We start from the raw sequence: 18051 nt of genomic DNA, 5'->3' as shown, positions 1-18051 counted from the left end.
AAACCCACTTCGCGAGTCAGGCTTGTTTCGCTTGTTGCCAAACCTGCTCATTTCAACTCAAGTGGTATATAGTTCAATTTGTTCCACTTTACAGAAATCCTTCACATTGGCCGCAAGTCCAATTAAGACGTCAAAGCCCTATTTTTCAGCTTTTGAATCATTATCTTACGGTTTTAGTTGATCTTGATCTTGAAGGACCCACCCAGCCGTGAGCGACCAATAGATCGAACCTTCCACTTCCCAAAAGGGCAAATGGGGCATTGAGTTCTCTACCGTATTCCTAATTCGGATATTGGTCTTCCTGGTCATGCGCTAAGATCACAAAGCCTGCGCAACTTCTCGCGAGTTGACGCGAGGAGGATCTTACAAATCTTCTTGGCGATAGATCAACGATAAAGGTTTGGTAAGAAATTACATAGCAGCAATGTTGTGTACTAGTGAGGAGAGATGACAAATGCGGGATTCAATTAGTTGTGGTTGTAGAGGAATAGTAATCTCAGAGATTAGACTCTGCAAGTATATTAAACCGTCTTGATTCCTCTCAATTTGTATAATACAGTTTTAAAATATCTATATCCTACTCAAGGAATACAAACCCATTCACAACATACCACTCATCATACTTATAAGCTACTTCAACAGCTCACAACTCTCGAAAAGTAAAACATGGCAAAACTCGTCGTAATTACGGGCATCACTGGTGTCCAGGTTCGTTTTCTTCCCAAACGAAGTTTATCATTTCACACCTTGTCGTCTACTCCTAACGCCATATACAGGGAAGCTCAGTCGCCGACACTTTTCTTCAAACCCCGGGTTACACAATTCGCGGCGTCACCCGCAACCCCGAATCCGCCGCCGCCAAAGCATGGGCAGCCAAGGGAGTTGAAATAGTCCAGGGCGAACTCGACGACGTCAAGTCCCTCGAGCGAGCCTTCAAGGGAGCCAGCGTCATCTTTGGCGTTACTGATTTCTGGACCATCTGGAAGGATCCTCGCACCGCAGAACAAAAAGCGCCGGGTCAAGAACTTGTTGCTTACTGTTACGAGGTTGAGCTGCGACACGGGAAAAACCTTGCTGATGCTGCTGCTTCGACGGCGGCTACGCTAGACAGATACATCTTCAGCTCTATGGCTCATGCGACAAAGTCGAGCGGCGGCAAGTACACAAAGCTGTATCATATGGACTCCAAAGCCGAAGCTGTGACGTATGCACAGGGTCTTCCTGCGCTGCAAGGGAAATTTTCTCAAATTCAAGCTCCAATCTACTTTCAAGTTGGGACAGAGTGGGGTCTGCCTATTGCTCCAAAGAAGGTAACGTACCGTCGAAATCTAAACTTACTGTCGTTTAAATCACAGAAGACCCTAAAATTCCTCTCAGCTAACAGCTTTTGTCTATTCAGCAACCTGATGGTACTTATCGAATGACTGCTCCCGGTCCCGGACACAAGCCCATCCCCTTTGGAAACGTGCGAACCGATCTTGGCCCCTGCGTCAAAGTCCTTGTCGAAGAAGCGCCCCCCAACACAAATCTTTTTGCTGTAGGCGATTACATTTCTTGGACAGACTATCTACGTATTATCTGTGAGACTCAAGGTTTAAAATATGGAGGCTTTGACGAGCTTTCATACGACCAGATTAATGAGCTTATCCCCGGTGGACTGGGCCATGAGTTTGGATTGAATGTATTGTTTGCATTTGAGTTTGGATATGAAGGGAATGAACCAGGAATCGTTGGGCCTGGAAAGGTAAGCAGCCAGTTTCCAAACTTTTTGGTATGTTGTGGTATTAGCGAACTAACTTGGGACTATAGTATGGAATTAGAATGACATCTTTCAGAGAATACTGCGAGAAGAACGATTTCTCTGCCATGTTGGGCAAATAATGGTGTCTGGTATGATATTAATAGACCACAGCTCTTTTAGTTGCCAACAAGATAGCAAGTCAGTTGTTCCTAATTTGTGGTTTGTGGATGACTGAGAAGTTGGGATCACAAATAAAAATTGTGTACAAAATGTTATTTGCGCCGTTTGTATTTTATTCCAGATAAATTAGATAGAATGACAATGACTTTGTCTTACTCTTGTCATTTCCTCGACGCTGCTGCTAACGTCAATGCAGCGGTAACTTCCAAGTGCTCCTCCCTCGAAATCATCTCACATGAGCAAAATTGTCTAGTTGGCTGCCGCATGTGCAGGAAAATAGTCAAGCAATAACTGAACCATTCCATAATACTTGAATTCCATTGCCAGCTGTATGGACCTGCCGCGGACCTTTGTTAGCCACGCTCCCATACATCTTCATGGCTTAGCGGGCCCGGCCGATCCAACTCTTCAAAATCATACTCAACACCATTCGCCAGTAAGATGCTAACAATTGCAGTGACCTCATGCTGTCAAGTTGCTAAAGCTATTAGAAGATGCTGCAGCGCTAATAATAGACTGCATCAAGATCTGGGCAAGAATTCTGTGGCTGACAGTGACAACCGCAACAATGCCATGCTGCTGGAGAAATGCAGGTATTGATCTACTTGACAATCACCACCGTTTCCGAGCGCGCATGAATGCCGCCTCTAACTCTTCAAATTCCATGACTGCTTAAATAGGTACAACGAGGTGGGAAAGAATACGGGATTCAGATCTCCTTCAAGAAACCCACCTCAATAAGCTTATCAGCATCAATGTTAAGGTCCGCCAACTTTGTGCGTGAGTTCTCCCGCATCCACAAAAATATCCACAGCACAAAGCCCCTGAAGAATCCAGCCACGCGGCTAGTCATGGAAACCCCCGTCTTCACTTTCATCGCCTCCTTTCCGAGGATGTACACTATCTGGGATCCATACGCGGCCCGCAGCGCCTCAAGCTCTGCCACATCGGGGCGACGACCGCGGGAGACCGTCAGCTCAATTTGTCCTACCAATTCGCGCGCTAAACCTGGGCGCAGTACGTCATCCATGTACCCGTGCCGGAGAGTGACGTTGTAACAGTTGACGAGGCCGTAGGTGTGTGTTATAACGTACCGTTCTTCCAGGGGCACCGAAGGCACAGTGAGAGGCCGCATGTGGAAGAAGATGATGATTGATGGCCGGGCAGCGAACTTGATGACAAAGTGCGTAAAGCATGCGGGCAGGTGCATGGGGTCGCCCGCCTTGTCGAAGAAGATGCCCACGCCAGGCACGGTTGAGACGGGCACGCCACCAAACGTCTCATTCAAGACGAGAGATGACTCTGAGGTGGCCGGATCTGACTTGACAAGAGCTGCAAGCGGGAGCTGATCCAGTGACTCGGCCTTCCATTGAGCCTCCTTCCCGAACCGCCAGATAGTGAAGATGGAGCAAAGAAGGGCAGCCAGTACAATGGTAAACCAGGCGCCTCGCGGGACCTTTTGCAGGACGGATGAGAGGTATGCGCCGTCGAGTGCAGCAAAGATCAACCAGAACGGTATAACAATATAGAAAGGCAGTCTCCAGACGAGGATCGCAACGAGAGCGACCATACATGTTGTGACTAAAAAGCGACATTAGCTTGGTGGAAATCGCTAGAAACTTGGACTGCGAGTAAATACATACTGAATGTAACAGCCATAACACAGACACCATAAGCGTTACCTAGGGATGTGGTCTGTATATGTAGTCTGTTAGTCAAAATCACCTAAATTGGCTCAACAGGAGACATACGTTGCTGTACACGGCAGTGACAATGACAGTGCCAATCATAAGAAGCCAATTCGCCAGTGGTATATATACCTGCTCGGAGAACTGTCTGCTTGTATGAATGACCTTGATATGCGGAAAATATGAAAGCCGCATAATCTGCGTCAGCAGCTGAAAAGTCGATGTGATCATGGCCTGCGAGGCGACAATCGCCGCCAAAATAGCCATGACCAAACCAAAGTAGAAGGTTCCAGGTGGCAGAGTGTTGAAGAAAGGGTTCGTATAAGCGGTTTGTGTCTCGTCGGTTGAGATGTACGCGGCCTGGCCAATGTACGCGAGGAGCAAGCACGGGTAGGTCAGTCCCAGCCACGAGATTTGCACGGCACGCTTGCTGAAAGCGCCCAAGTCGGCAAAGAGTGCCTCCACACCGGTAAAGGCAAGGAGCAAGCCACCCAGAGAGGCCCATCCGTCCTGTCCATTGCGGACAAGATAAGTAAAGGCGTAAGAGGGACTGAAGGCCTTGAGAACTGTGTAGTCATGTTTGGCAAGATTGTAGATGCCAGCAACCATGTTGAGGAGGAGCCAAATGGTCACGATGGGCGCGAAGCTGGTTCCGATCTTGGTGGTCCCAAATGGCTGGATAAGGAAGAGTAGAACCAAGATGGCACAAGTGATGCCGACAATGGCTGACACGGACAAGTCGGGTTTGACAACCTCAAGACCCTGAATGGCGCCGAGGACAGATTGTGCAGGCGTCAGGACACCGTCGGCCATGACCATGGATACTCCCAGCACACCGACAAGTTGTAGCATAACCTGGCAGAACTTGGAGCTCTCGAGAAAGCTACGGAGGCTCTTACCACCAGACTTGAGATCGTTGGTGTGATATCTCTCCATGGGTATCATGGCGGCCTCTCTGGGATCATGGTTTCGCGCGATGTTAGTGTACCTCGCCAGGAGACTGTATAATGCAAAGGTACCTCCTTGGCCGTCGTCGTCGGCGCTTAAGACGATGAAGCAATACTTGACCGTGACGATCACAGTCAGGGACCAGATGATGATAGACAAGGCCCCGACTAGATCATCCCACGAGGGCTGGCTGGAAAAAGTCGACGAGAAGACATAAAGAGGGGACGTTCCAATATCACCGTAGATGATTCCAGTAGCTTGAAAGCTAAGCCAGAGGAGGAGGAACCCGCTGTAAGTCTGTCGCGAGATCAGAGAGGCATTGACGGCGATGGCTTACCAAAGCCACCGCCAGGAGGGTTTCGGGGATTAGGGAAAGGCAGGTTGTTCCATACTTGCTTATGATGACCCTGCAGGTCCTCTTCGGCGATTCTTCTCGCCTTTTCTTGTTCTTCTAGATCCGGATCCGCCATCTTCTCAGAGGGTTCTGTCTCCGAGGTCGACAGTTTAGCCTGTTTAGCATCGCTGCGATGGACAGCATTGACCCTCGAAATCGAGACGTCCTGTTCAATATCTAAATCGCCCATTGTTTAAACTTTACGTATGATCGGGTTGATTTCAAGAATTGGAAGAGGTGCACAGAGGCTTGAGGAATGATTGCGAGGCTAAAATTGCAAACCACTGCATCAAACAGCGTCGCGACAAAGGGGGGGGGGATCAGCTCTTTATGCCCGACGACGGTGACCAAAATCTGACATCAACCGCGTACAATAATAACGACAAATATCATTTGCACATTCTTGTGGGCAACACGTTTCTAATGGGTTGCTTGCTGATAACTACCCGCGGCGCTATCCATTCTGATCATCGCGAGAAAGTTAGAGCAGGGGGCATATCTAGCATACACGGGATAGTACAATTGGTGTGTCCTCCGTATGCAGCACAATCTGGGATATTCACAGCCCAGGCAAGATCTAACTCGAGGGCTAAAATAACCAGGACGCCACGCGCGGCAAGTCCTAGAATTTATGATTTGCTGGTCAATTTTCAATTTATCACCCCAACCCTGGCTAGTGGGAGAACAAATGCCTCACGGTAAGCATGGGCGTCACTCTGCCCTATCTACAAGAGCAAAACGCTTGCAAGTCTTACGGTATGTACTTGCAGTACTTTTGTAGGCTTCTTCTTGCATACTAATAAGCTAGTGCAGCCAGTATACATAAGTAGCACAGAGTAATAACGGTCAGTATAATAAAAAACAGTATTTAGCCTTTAGTTTAATATATATATATATATATATATTTAAAAGTATTAAAGTTGAATTAATTTATATTAAAATTACCCAATTTATCAATTAGCCTCTCCAGCATCATTCGCCATCTAGCTCGACTCTTTCACGATGTGACATGTCCTTCCACAACTTTTCCAAAAAAGCATCACACGTGTCGTGCCATATAACTCCCTTGAACGCAGATCGGAGTTCTTCCTTTGTCCACAACGTCAATGCCGCCCCCAGTGGCTCCATCTTTTCCACAAACCACCATTTCTCATCCCATTCCGAGGCAGCTCCATAACCCATAAAAACCACCCATAGCAACCAGCGTTGTCTCTCGGAAGTTAAATTCCACCACTCTCCATCCTGCATCTCCAAGGAGTCTCGTAATCGCTGAAAGAGGGTGAGGAATATCTTTGATCTAACTGGAAGTTCTCTCAATATGAGATAAAGATATATATATGCTGAGATATTCATCAAGACAGAGCTGGATGAAAGATATTCACTGGGGGTCAGAGCTTCAAGGTTTATGTTTTGGAGGGTGAGAAGGTCATATTCGACGCTATAGATTTGGTTGCTCATTGATGTTCCATCGAGTCGAGCATCATACTCTGGACAGAATGCGATGGACAAGCGTCTGAGAGATCGGAAGATTGAGTTTATGAGAGAACCAGAACCGAACGTACGCGCTGGAGAGAGCGTCATACTTTTCATGCCTGTCGGCAGCTCGGCCTCGGAACCTATAAGTTTCAGAGGTAGGAGAGGAAAGGATGGTTTGCAGTCCCAAATATTAGAGTAGCATAAGTCGGCCCTAGGGATTAATCAGTATGTGTAAAAGAGGACTACAGTTTTGAAATATGCACTTACCATGTTACTACATGTCTATGCATGCTTTCGACATTTTGTATACCTCCTCGCTGATGAACCATTCGTTGGAGACCTTCCATATGGATTTTGGCTAGGTCGAATTTGCCAGCGAGATTCTAGAAATAACTTTATTTAGTAAAAGAGATATGCAGCAATAGACCTTCTTTTTGTTGAGCAGAAGAAAATTTACAAACAGTCAAGGTCATAGCGCACTCTTACCTCTCTCGTAATGATTAATGAAACGGCCGCAATTAGAGTATCTCTTATCGTATTATTCTTGATAGCCTCGTTTATTAACCGAAATGCTTCTCTTCCATGGTAGAGACTCCCAGGAGAATCAATTAGGCCATATTTCATATTGTAATCCAGAGAGACGAGATACAAAACAGCATGAAACAAAGCAAGCTCCTCTCTGACAAAATACCAGCAATCTGATGATAGATTGAGGGCAATACAATTAACAGCGTAATGCTTTTGATCTGTAGCTCAAATGGATTAATTAGCATTCCTTTCTTTGTAGTGAATAGGTTGTCATAAAGAGTCAAATAGCATTGCACGAGATATAAAGAGGAATGCAAAATATGCCTTGATCTTTAACCAGGCAGTAATAGCTGGGGGTTGAGAGCATAGTTGGGCAACCCACAATAGAATATGAACTTTTCGCTTTCAGGCCCCAGCGGAAAAGAGAATGAATTAAAAGGATCTGCGTTTGCGCCTTTTCTCATTAACAGATTCTTATCTGGCATGAGGCTCTGTCGAATAGACCACTTTGAGTAACGTAAAAGAGCCTTTCTAACAGCCTCTTGATCTGCTTCGGATTCTGAAGTTGTCGTTGATTCCAAAGCAGCGAGCTTTGCTTTTGTAGACTTCTTCGTTTTGCGTGGGCGTGAACCAATTCTAAACTTTCCTTCATACTTTTGTTGCGACTTTACTTTGAGTGGGATCGCAGCTGCCGCAGCCATCTCATCTGTTGTTGTTGGGTGATTTTGTCTCCAAACGTAGTTGCGCATAGCTTGACTGCGAATGCGTCTCGACACACTTTTGTTGTGCTCATCTGCTTCTGTCCCGGTGACGGCGATGAATTCAAGCGGTTGTACATCGTACTCATCAGTGTACGTAAACCTTTGATCGTAGGGCTGAGAGGGAATATTGAATGTTACTAGCTACCCAGTCAATGGCTGACACAAGGAATAAAGCATGAAACAGATGTATACCATTGTTGTGGACGAATCCGGAAGTCCCGTATATTTCATCTCCACTCATATTCGCGCTTTTGAGCTCGATGCACTTAGTGGTTGGGCAAGGGGATATTGGATCTACAGAGTTGACAAGATTGCTGGGACTTGTGTTGAAGACAGATAGAGAATAGTTTTAGAAGGATAGAGAAATTGATTTCTCAAGGTTGAGAGAGGCAATTGTTCTAAACGGGCATAATTAACCATGATGCTCGAAACCAGACGCTCATTATTAATCTCCGGTGTTTTTCCCGATATCTATGCGGAATAGGCGTGGTTTGGCGCCATGTCACTGCCCCTCTTTCTTTTCGCATGGCGGTTTTACAAACCCGTTGCTTAGTCAAGCAGGGTTTAAATTAGTTCCAGTAGGTCTCACGCCCGAGCTGGCTGATACGAACGCATCTTCGTGCCAAGGAGGAAACGAAGTGTCCGCCAAGCCAGCACAACGATAAGTTGAAGACTATTTACGGAAAAAAAAAAAATAAGAACTGGTCAATACTTTTTCAGCTCAAGAATTTGCCACAGGGATAGTTGCGAGAAGGATTTGATTAATTTTGAATCCGAATCCGGAAGCAGGAATTCGCGTACGAATCGAAAAGAGATTGAAAGGAGATAAATAGTGCTGACTGAACCAGGACTACTCGCGTTAGACAAGCGGTTTTGACATGCTCAGGAACGCTGAGCATTATAGCAGATTGGGATTTTTAAGTATTTCCGCCGTGTATGCGAATGCCTACTTTAGAAAGCCATAATGGTATGGATCTGTTTCTCTTTTACTGGGCTGTAAAAAACTGTTGGCTCCATTCGGTAATCTAGATGGCACAGTATGTTTTTCTTGCGTCCACTACGACTGTACTATGCATGCTACCAACATCTGCTACCAACATCTTTGTCCTTTAGTGACCCAAACGGGAAATAGAAGGCGAAAACATCTCGAGATATTACCTAGAATGGCGATTCAACCGCCCGGCTCGTATTTTGAGTGAGCAATTATAGCTTCAATTCGTCTTCTATACGGTCCAGTATGTGCAGTCTACTTGAAAGTCAGGCCAATAGCCCGCGACTGACTTACAACCCGAGTCAGCGTCTATGAGACCACGGTGTATGGTTTCGGCGATTATTGTCATAATTTTGGCGATGTATTTTTGCATAGCCATCACTTCCTACGCCTTGGGTTCTGGATCGCTTCGGTGCGCTCCCGTTTACGCTAGAACTCGATGCTTCTAGAAATATTAGAAGACTGTTGCTTTTGGACAAAAATAAGGCGTCGAGAGGATTGATAAGCGTCGAAAATAGGGGTGATGGGGCAAATAGGCGTAGATGAATGCTTGAGAGGGCAGCTCACCTCCTCTACCTGGATGTACAAAGCGAGAGCTTCCATCTGACCTGGAGTACATCCATGTACCCCAAAGAATCGTGCGGCTGCCCCACTAACTCCCAGCCAAGGTGATGCTTAGGGCCGGGAAATGCCTTGTGAGCGTTGTTGGTCTTCGCTGCATTCACACCGTATGGTGTTAATTTTGAAGAAAACAATTTGTATGCTGTCATTAAATTTGCTAATAATAAAAAAGAATTGCATATGTTTTTTAATTGGATATGCATGGGACATATACTGTAGTTGTTGCATGTCATTACACCAGATTAGATACAACTACTTCGTTAAGAATTACCTACATGTGTTAATATGTCTCCCAAAGATCAGTGTTATACTGTATATTTGAGATTTCATATAGAGGCGCTTATCAATGTAGTTCATTTTTTTTTTCTAAATATATCTAAAATTATATCAATATCACCTTAGAGACTGGAAGATTATAAGAGCTCTGGGGAAAGCATCATGTACTGACGGGGTATGTTTCCACACTAAGATGGCGCACTGTGCCCAATGTCGTCGAGATCTCTTCATTATTAATCTTGCGGCGCCTTAGTTGAGTTATCAGACTATGATGACATTTCTAATGCAACGTTGGTAAGGCGGATTGAGTAATAGTACGGATAAACATGAATATACGTCCATGGATGTATAAATAGGATGGACAGATATTAATTTCCAGAAATTTTGTTTCATCGGTAAATAGGCTTCACCTCTTTGCATTCATCTTACGGCGTATCTCCTGTTACGTACAATCCATTTCTTGCATCAAATCAACTTCACCACAGAATCACAACAATGGCTCCTTCGGTCCTCGTAATTGGTGCAGGCGGCGCATTCGGAAGACCTCTTATCGAGGAATTCATCAAGCAGAAATCTCTTTTCTCCAGGGTTGGCATCCTTTCAGATCCTGCCAAAGTCTCCAAATTTTCCGACTTCAAAGCTCAAGGCATAGAAGTCATTTCAGGATCTTTCTTAGACCCCAAGCCGTATGAAGGTAAGTTGTAGATGAGAAGTCTTTCGTGAATAGCTGACTAATCAACTCGTTAGGCTTTGAAGTTGTGGTGTCTGTAGTTGGCAATTCCATCATGAGGTTGCAGCCTGCCATGGTCGAAGCTGCCATTACAGCTGGGGTCCGTCACTTTTATCCATCCGAGTTTGGATCAGACGTCGGCCAGGAAAGCCTACGCACTTTCCGCTATCTTCGTGACAAGCGTGTCACCCGTGACCACCTCGCCGCCAAGGCAAAGGAGCACCCAGACTTCTATTATACTCTAATGTTGACTGGAATCTTCACTGAATGGACTGCTGATCCGTTTTACAATGTCGATGTCGTGGCTCATACTGCAACTCCATATGGATATCCGGATAAGCCACTTCATGTAACATCGATTCCTGAGTATGTATGCCCCGGCTGGTATTTAATTTACTTGAACTGACTGTTGAATACCTTTTTTTAGCATTGCGCGATATACCGTTGAGTCAATTTTGTTGCCTCTGACTCCCGATGTTCAGAAGCGGGAAATCCGAGTAGTTGGAGAAAAGACTACCTTCCAGAAATTTATCGACGATTTGGGTGAGGTACAGGAAGTTAAGTATAAGTTGACATACCTGGATCCTACAGAGGCCGCCGCAAAGCAGAGAGAAGCTTGGATTCGTGGTGATGAAGCTGCTGAGCTGACGTGGTCCGTCAAACCAATGGCGGCCAGTGGAGTTGCACTTGTTCCTGGGCAGCTGGATAACGATAAATTTTCCTTCCGCCCAGAGTCTGTGAAAGATACAATGAAGAGACTTTATGGGCAATAAAGTTGCCTTTTGTGTTTCGGTAAATGAGATGCTGATATGGGAGATAGACAATAGAGGCAACTAAAAATGAGTTGAATATCTGTGGATAGGAAAACATTTGATAAATAAATTAGAATTCAAGCTTGTTAAAAAAGACACCATCGTGATTGTTGTAACTGCCGGCTTGGCGACTTGTACATTGGCTTGATGGTGGAAATTTGTACTGACAGAGATTGAGATTCTCTATCCAATCGTCCGGCAGAACTGAGCGAAATTGACGGCATTATTGATGATGACAATGGTGGTATGAGATCAAAGATAGTTTTGAGCAAAGTAGAGGAGCAGATAGGTACTGATGCTAATAAAGATTATGGCAATATCTCTGGCTAAAGTCATGGCTATGAAAGCTGTCTAGTGCTGGGCTGAGAAGATCTGTTTCTCCATTTGCAAGCTGCAGTGCCATGAAACTCAGTTCAAGAGAAACTTTATTTATAGCTTGTGATACAAAATAGTGCCCTCATGGAAGACGGTTCTAATGCTGACGGTACGGCCCGTATTGTGAGATGGGCTGGACGGCTCGTAAGACGAATAATCTCAGACGAGAAATTTCGCAGTTGCAGAAACATCGCACTTATCCCCGCCGGATATAAAGAATTATTTGACTGAAGGGGGTTGTCCGTCGATATCGACTCAAGTGTGGCACCACCAACTGCCGTCAGAAGCATCAATACGAGACGGCAAGGATTGGAGGTATCTTGAGTTCTAGGGACTATGCCTCTGAAAGGATGTATTATGATTCGTGATGCGATTTACGCAATTCTTTTTTTTTTTTTTTTTTCCTTTTCTTTTTTAACGTGATACTTAAGCAATACGCGGAATATAGTCGACTTGGGCCAGTGTGGTATTGGAGTTGAGCCAGTCCAAACGTCATGGTCATGCTGAATGGCATACGGTACAGGCAGGTACTTGGCTGTACAAAGAGAGACTGTCTATCAGAATAAAAGGTACTTCGCTCACAGAAAAACTTTGTCCGTTGGCTGCCTGACTGGATTCGACAAATCAGCTCGCCGAAAATATCCGTTGCAACGCCACATAGTGCGTGTGCGTGATAGTGTTGGCGCTAAGAGTCATCGACAACTTTGAAAAATTACCCAAAAAGGATGCCGCTGTGCATCAGTGGGGCCTTCAAAACATTTCCTCTTAAAGAAACCGCAGTGCGTTAGCGTAGCCATAGCTCTTGAGCCGTTTCCAGCTTATACCTGTCAAGACCATGCTATGCGGTAATAGCGCCTATACTTTCGCCACGATCCTCCGTTTTGGTCCCTGAATCTCTTCAAATCTCAAATTTCGGATTCGATCTCAACGTCAGCCGGGATTCCGACGGCGACGCAACCCCTGAAACCCAGAGGTTGTTCTACCAGCTTCTCGACTTCCTAATCCTATTTTCAGCTCTAATCGCCGTCTTTGTAAGCCTTATTGAATATATTTTATGGGTCGGCTTTATCCAACTACGTTGATGTTGAAGAGTTAGCTTCCCAGGGAGATGCAGCTAGCATTCTGCCTCAAGCTTCCTTTCTTCTCTAAACTTCGCACCTGTCCATACTGCATTATAAATCGATGCAGGGCACCTAGGCGTATTAGCAATCACAATGTATTCTATTATCCACCCCTAGAGACGGTAGTAAATTCGAATCACGTTGCATCACCAATCTAAGCTGAATGGATCATGGTGTAAGTGGGACAAGTTGAAGATGGTACGTTAGCTCTTGCTTGCCTTAGCAGTTCCACCATAAATACTACTTTCCTGGCCCAAACAACAACTATGGAGATTTTGAGATAATATCGCAACTCAGCTTCAATTTCTAAACTCATTTCACTGTGAAGAAATCAACAATACACAACAGCTGCCCAACATGAGCTACTCTTTCACCGTTCAGCGTGGATCCGCGAGTGGAAAGATTGTGGAAGCCACTTCACAGCGCCAGCTCGGCCGCAATGAAGCCTATCTCAAAATCACACACTCCGGACTATGTGGGACAGATGAACACTTCCTGCATTCCGGCGTAGCTTTGGGCCATGAAGGCGTGGGCATCGTCCAGGCTGTCGGCTCAGATGTTACTGCCGTCAAGGTTGGCGACCGGGTCGGATTCGGCTGGGTTCACAAGACTTGCGGACACTGTCAACCCTGTCTAACTGGTGAGTTTTAGCGTCCAACAACCAAATGCCCAGCTGTATACACAACTAACTCTCTGCCAAGGACTGGATGTCTATTGCGAGAACAAGACAGAGTTTGGAATTCATGACCACGACGTTGGCTCTTTTGCTAGCCACGCTGTCTGGGATGCGGACGCGCTCTTCAAGATCCCTGATGGTCTTGACAGCGCTTATGCTGCTCCTCTGATGTGCGGCGGCGCTACAGTGTGGTCGCCGTTTGCATTGTACGGCATCAAGCCTACCGATCGTGTTGGCATCGTTGGCATCGGAGGTCTGGGACACTTGGCCATCCAATTTGCCGCCAAGATTGGATGCGAGGTAGTCGTGTTCTCAAGCAGCGAATCCAAGAGAGAAGATGCAATGAGGCTGGGTGCAACTGAGTACCACGTTTTGACTGCTGATTCTCCGCTGGAGGGCATCAAACAAGTGAACCACATGCTGCTCTGCGGAAGTGCGCAGCCAGATTTCAAGCGGTCAGTAGAGAGAGTGAAATTCAAAAACAATAATTGAGCGGGGACTAATGGGTTTAAGCAGAATAATCCAGCTAACCTCCACGGCTGGCAAGATTTACGCTCTAATCGTTAGCTTCGACACATCTGCTGTTCCCATGATGGCTTTGTTGACACGGGGCATTAGCATTCAAGGCTCTGCAGGGGCACCCCGCGCCGAAATCCAGAAAATGCTGGATTTTGCTGTCCGAAATGATGTCAAGCCCACCATCATGAAATGGCCCCTTACCACGAAAGGCGTGGAAGATGCAATGCAGGCTTTGAGAGAGGGGAAGATGAGGTATCGCGGTGTCTTAGTGGCAGAGGAATAAACTTGTCTGGCGAATGAGATATAGATTCGGTGTTTCACATGAGGGGTACATCCATGATAAAGCCTCGTGTAGTCTGTAGATTTCCAACAATTGCGTAGTTCATTACTGTCATAAGACAAACCAGCTGAAAGTCTTAATTGGTCTACGGAACACATCTTTGTCAATAAATGTAACTCTCGGGTATTACCCCGCAAATATCGGGATCTCAAGTATTGGAATCTCAAAATGAATTTACAAGCATGTAGGCACCTTTTGCTTTTGGCTTGTAGTCGGAACTTTTCGCTGCTAAAAAAAAAAAAAAAAAATTCTCAAGTTATAGTTGTTAAGTTAGTTATTAAGTTTGTTGTAACGTGAGATCATGAAATTCTTACATCTAAATACTGTCTATACAGCTGCATCGGGAATCCCGGAGTTGTGATTGCGCCCCCATGGCCTTCAGAAGATGCCGACTATTTTGGCTCTGAGCTGGACTAGCTGCGGATAGAACTAGTAGAATTTAGTGTATGGGTGGGTGGACTAGTTGCTGCAAAGAAAGAAAAGGGGCGTTTGGTTGTGGAGTAAAGTTGGGATGGATGGATGGATGGATCCTGCGGGGTTTCCAGATAAGGTAGAAAATGGTTTCTTAGCAATCAAGCGCGTATGAGCTTCTAGACATTCGACGAATAGGCCGGTTGTGTTCTAATCTGTAATTCTTGTAACTCTATCCATCATTAGAAATTCTGTGATTAGTAAATAAGTAATGTTGGTCCATCATAGGCCTCATTGCGTGCGTGTAGAACATATAAATACCCTTATTCTCGTCGGAGGTTGTGACATTGGTTTCCTCATCACTTACACTCACACAGAGATTAGATTGCTTACTACTCTTTCATTCTACCATTGATCACTCTATTACCGTTTACAATGGCCTGGAACAATTTCAAGACCCACAGCGTCTTCTCGAAAGACGAGTTCTACGGCCTTCCTACTTTCCCCGATGCTGAAGGCAAAAAATACTCTGCCATTGTGACCGGCGCCAATGGTATTACTGGTGCACATATGATTCGTGTGCTGGCTGAGGCTCCAGAACGTTGGGGAACCATCTATGCACTGAGCAGAAAGCCGCCTGCGTCTCTCATCGGAGGCAACATCAAGTATCTCGCAGTCGACTTTTTGGAGTCGCCTGAAGAGATAGCCAAACAATTGACAGAACACATTCTAAATGTGTAAGTTAATATTTGCCAGACAACTTTAATTTTTATGGAATTTTATTTCGTAAAACAAAGGTAATGATGACTGAACTAAGCTGACCGTTCATTATTAGCGATTATGTGTTTTTCTCCTCATACATCCAGCCCGCGGGCGTCTGGTCTAACACCGATGAATTGGAAAGACTGAATAGTGAGTCAAGGTCTAATCATCAAATCATTTTCATTTTTAACAATTATAGCGCTTCTGTTGTCAAACTTTCTCTCTGCATTGACCCTGGCGCAAAAAGTCCCCAAGAGATTTCTTCTCCAAACAGGCGGGAAGCATTACGGATTGCACCTTGGGCCGGGCATTAACCCAATGGAAGAATCAAACCCTCGCGTTACATCAGCACCAAACTTCTACTACCCACAGGAAGATTTACTCTGGAAATGGTCGCGTGAAAACAACACCGAGTGGAACGTGACTCGGCCGGGTTTCATCATTGGTGCCGTACGCGATGCGTCAATGAACATTGCTCACGGCTTTTCTCTGTACGCTGCTATTCAAAAGGAACTTGGAAGGCCGCTTGAATTCCCTGGCGATATCACTGCTTGGGACGTCGAGAAACACATATCGTCTGCGCTTCTTATCGGCTACCATGCCGAATGGACCGTTCTCACCCCTTCCACTCGCAACCAAGCCCTGAACATTGCTGACGGCGGCACTTTCACTTATGGCCAATTCTGGCCCATCCTTGCTGCTCTTTATGGCATTCCCTATGGCATCCCTGAGCTGGATGATGCCAAGTATCAGACTGTTGAAATGCCACTTGCTCCCCCGCCTCGAGGCTTCGGGCCGCCTGGCAAGTTCAGGGTTGCCTGGACATTCGAAGACTGGGCAAACAAGCCCGAAGTTAGACAGGCATGGGAGACTTTGAAGGCAAGGCATAATCTGGCACCGCAGCCGGATCCTTTTGATAAGGTACCGGAGATATTTGGCCTGCTGGATAAAGAGATTCTTGGGGGTTGGGGAAGAAGCTTGAGGTAAGAATCATCAAATGAGCACCCTTGTTGCAGAATTAAGCTGACTCGGAGGCCACTTATAGCATGAACAAGAGCCGAAAGCAAGGATGGAATGGATTCGTTGACTCGAGTGACTCTCTCATCAAGACGTTTGAAGAACTTGCCGCCCTGAAAATGATTCCGCCTTTCAAGCGACCAGAGCAAATCGACATTAAATTTCACGGATATTGAACATGAAATAGTCACAGAAGCGTGGTTTGTGCTCAGTTAACACAGGCCAATACATCTAAAGGATATCCATGTCAAGTATTGATTGGTCTTGATTGCTGAGCATTGTTTGTTAGCTATACTATACATTTGGTAGAAAAATGAACAACTTAGCGAGTAATAGTTTCCCATGCCCAGCCGCCCCATCCATGCAATGTAACCCGCCATCCTCACAAACTCGTCGTATTCTGCCAAGGCGCGGGGCTGATTATTCTTCTTGTGCCATTTAAGGAAGCGGGAGTACAATGCAGCAGTCAATAATGCATTTGCCAGGCGGGCTGCATGGGGCTGAACGGCATTGATTCTCTCAAAATGGATTAATAGGTGGCTCGCAATGATTAGCTTCCCCAGCACTGCATTGTTGAGGATGTAGGAACATCGTAAACTAAGCCGCTAAGGGCAGTGGTGTAAATGATAGCTCTCAAAAACATTTCTTTTTTAATAGCTCGGAGAAAATAAAAATGCATCAACAACGAATTTACCATGCTAATGTGTTATGAAAGCGTAGCTAGCATTCAAAAATATTACCAGCCTTCAACAGTGTCCCCTCGTTCATCTCTCAAAATAGTCTTATACGACCTATATTTTAAAGATATGTAATTTATATGTCTCATTGTATAACTGAAAGCTTTTCCCAACCGACACACGATACATAAAGCTGTCGCACCGCGATTTACGATACCGCAAACTTGCTCCTTCGTCTAAGATTCGCATCATCAAAGATGTAGAGGCAAACCATACCCATAATACACAGCGCACTCAAGCCTCCCAACAAGCTCACACACCCATATACGCCTTAAAGTCCACGCTACTATTTTTTTATTAGATGAAGTCTCATATTGAGAGTAATAAAGATGTGAAACATACCAAAAAGACACGAGCTTATGGGAATATAGATTGACCCAAATACGCCTAGGATTAGTTTTGCTTCGGGAGGAGCATTATTGGCGGTGTTTCGATCAATGATGAAAATTATTCAATAACCAAGACCAACGCCTGTCATAACCAGGCCCACCATCAAAACGGCTATTGGCGCTGAAAGCCGAAGCAACTCCCATCACTCCATCGACAGCTCATCTTCTCAACAGCGTATCCTACAACGACAGGCCCATTACCTAAAATGAAGATTCAAGATAAGTAATAACTGATTCTATATGAAGAATCTCAGTTGCTATCCTCTCCGATTAGATAACTAGGCATTTCCGGCGACCAAGACAGGTTCATTAGTATACCATGTAAATAATATACCCGCTATCAACATTTCTTATTTCTATATTAAGTGGTAGTATGCAATTAGACTTCCAACTTCTCTATGCTTCATCTATCTATCTATTTAAATAAAATGAATATCGTATATGAAAGAAATGCAAACAAATAGACACTGCTTATTGTGACATTTCTGTTATATCTGCCATTTAGGCCTCAGCAAAGCGGCTACGAGCGCGCAAGCTTGGCCCAAATTTCCAAAGCCC

The 18051-nt window shown here is 45.3% G+C and overlaps 6 protein-coding genes across 7 annotated transcripts; 4 read left to right on the top strand and 2 right to left on the bottom strand.

The window, feature by feature from the left end:
- Positions 1–666: 666 nt before the first annotated feature.
- On the top strand, positions 667–1881 carry TrAFT101_006558 (uncharacterized protein; the record flags this gene model as incomplete). The annotated part of the gene is made up of 4 exons (XM_024910023.1): positions 667–708; positions 777–1310; positions 1400–1744; positions 1810–1881. The coding sequence occupies 4 exons, from the start codon at positions 667–669 to the stop codon at positions 1879–1881; spliced, it is 993 nt and encodes a 330-aa protein (XP_024758220.1).
- Positions 1882–2390: 509 nt separating this feature from the next.
- TrAFT101_006557 (uncharacterized protein) lies at positions 2391–5211 on the bottom strand. Of its 2 annotated transcripts, none has more exons than XM_024900676.2 (4): positions 4950–5211; positions 3673–4854; positions 3565–3616; positions 2391–3502 (listed from the first exon to the last, which is right to left on the bottom strand). In XM_024900676.2, the coding sequence occupies exons 1-4, from the start codon at positions 5139–5141 to the stop codon at positions 2631–2633; spliced, it is 2298 nt and encodes a 765-aa protein (XP_024758219.2). In that variant the 5' UTR covers positions 5142–5211; the 3' UTR covers positions 2391–2630. The 2 variants fall into 2 exon arrangements, with proteins under 2 accessions (XP_024758219.2, XP_065983920.1); XM_066127807.1 differs by having other exon boundaries at positions 3673–4822.
- Positions 5212–5859: 648 nt separating this feature from the next.
- TrAFT101_006556 (uncharacterized protein) lies at positions 5860–8144 on the bottom strand. Its single transcript, XM_066127806.1, has 5 exons — positions 7909–8144; positions 7338–7853; positions 6914–7173; positions 6695–6810; positions 5860–6638 (listed from the first exon to the last, which is right to left on the bottom strand). Exons 1-5 carry the CDS (start codon positions 7955–7957, stop codon positions 5924–5926), a joined length of 1656 nt encoding a protein of 551 aa, XP_065983919.1. The 5' UTR covers positions 7958–8144; the 3' UTR covers positions 5860–5923.
- A 1871-nt stretch (positions 8145–10015) lies between these two features.
- TrAFT101_006555 (uncharacterized protein) lies at positions 10016–11240 on the top strand. The gene is made up of 3 exons (XM_024902008.2): positions 10016–10298; positions 10352–10700; positions 10762–11240. The coding sequence occupies exons 1-3, from the start codon at positions 10100–10102 to the stop codon at positions 11105–11107; spliced, it is 894 nt and encodes a 297-aa protein (XP_024758217.1). The 5' UTR covers positions 10016–10099; the 3' UTR covers positions 11108–11240.
- A 1424-nt stretch (positions 11241–12664) lies between these two features.
- TrAFT101_006554 (putative secondary metabolism biosynthetic enzyme) lies at positions 12665–14320 on the top strand. The gene is made up of 3 exons (XM_066127805.1): positions 12665–13282; positions 13344–13773; positions 13835–14320. Exons 1-3 carry the CDS (start codon positions 13000–13002, stop codon positions 14118–14120), a joined length of 999 nt encoding a protein of 332 aa, XP_065983918.1. The 5' UTR covers positions 12665–12999; the 3' UTR covers positions 14121–14320.
- Positions 14321–14969: 649 nt separating this feature from the next.
- Positions 14970–16697, top strand: TrAFT101_006553 (uncharacterized protein). The gene is made up of 4 exons (XM_024910687.2): positions 14970–15325; positions 15424–15500; positions 15550–16333; positions 16396–16697. Exons 1-4 carry the CDS (start codon positions 15024–15026, stop codon positions 16541–16543), a joined length of 1311 nt encoding a protein of 436 aa, XP_024758215.1. The 5' UTR covers positions 14970–15023; the 3' UTR covers positions 16544–16697.
- The last annotated feature ends 1354 nt before the right edge of the window (positions 16698–18051 follow it).

Source organism: Trichoderma asperellum, chromosome 4 (assembly GCF_020647865.1).
Source record: "Trichoderma asperellum chromosome 4, complete sequence".
Lineage (NCBI taxonomy): Eukaryota > Fungi > Ascomycota > Sordariomycetes > Hypocreales > Hypocreaceae > Trichoderma > Trichoderma asperellum.
This window is presented reverse-complemented; position numbering and strand designations above follow the sequence as displayed.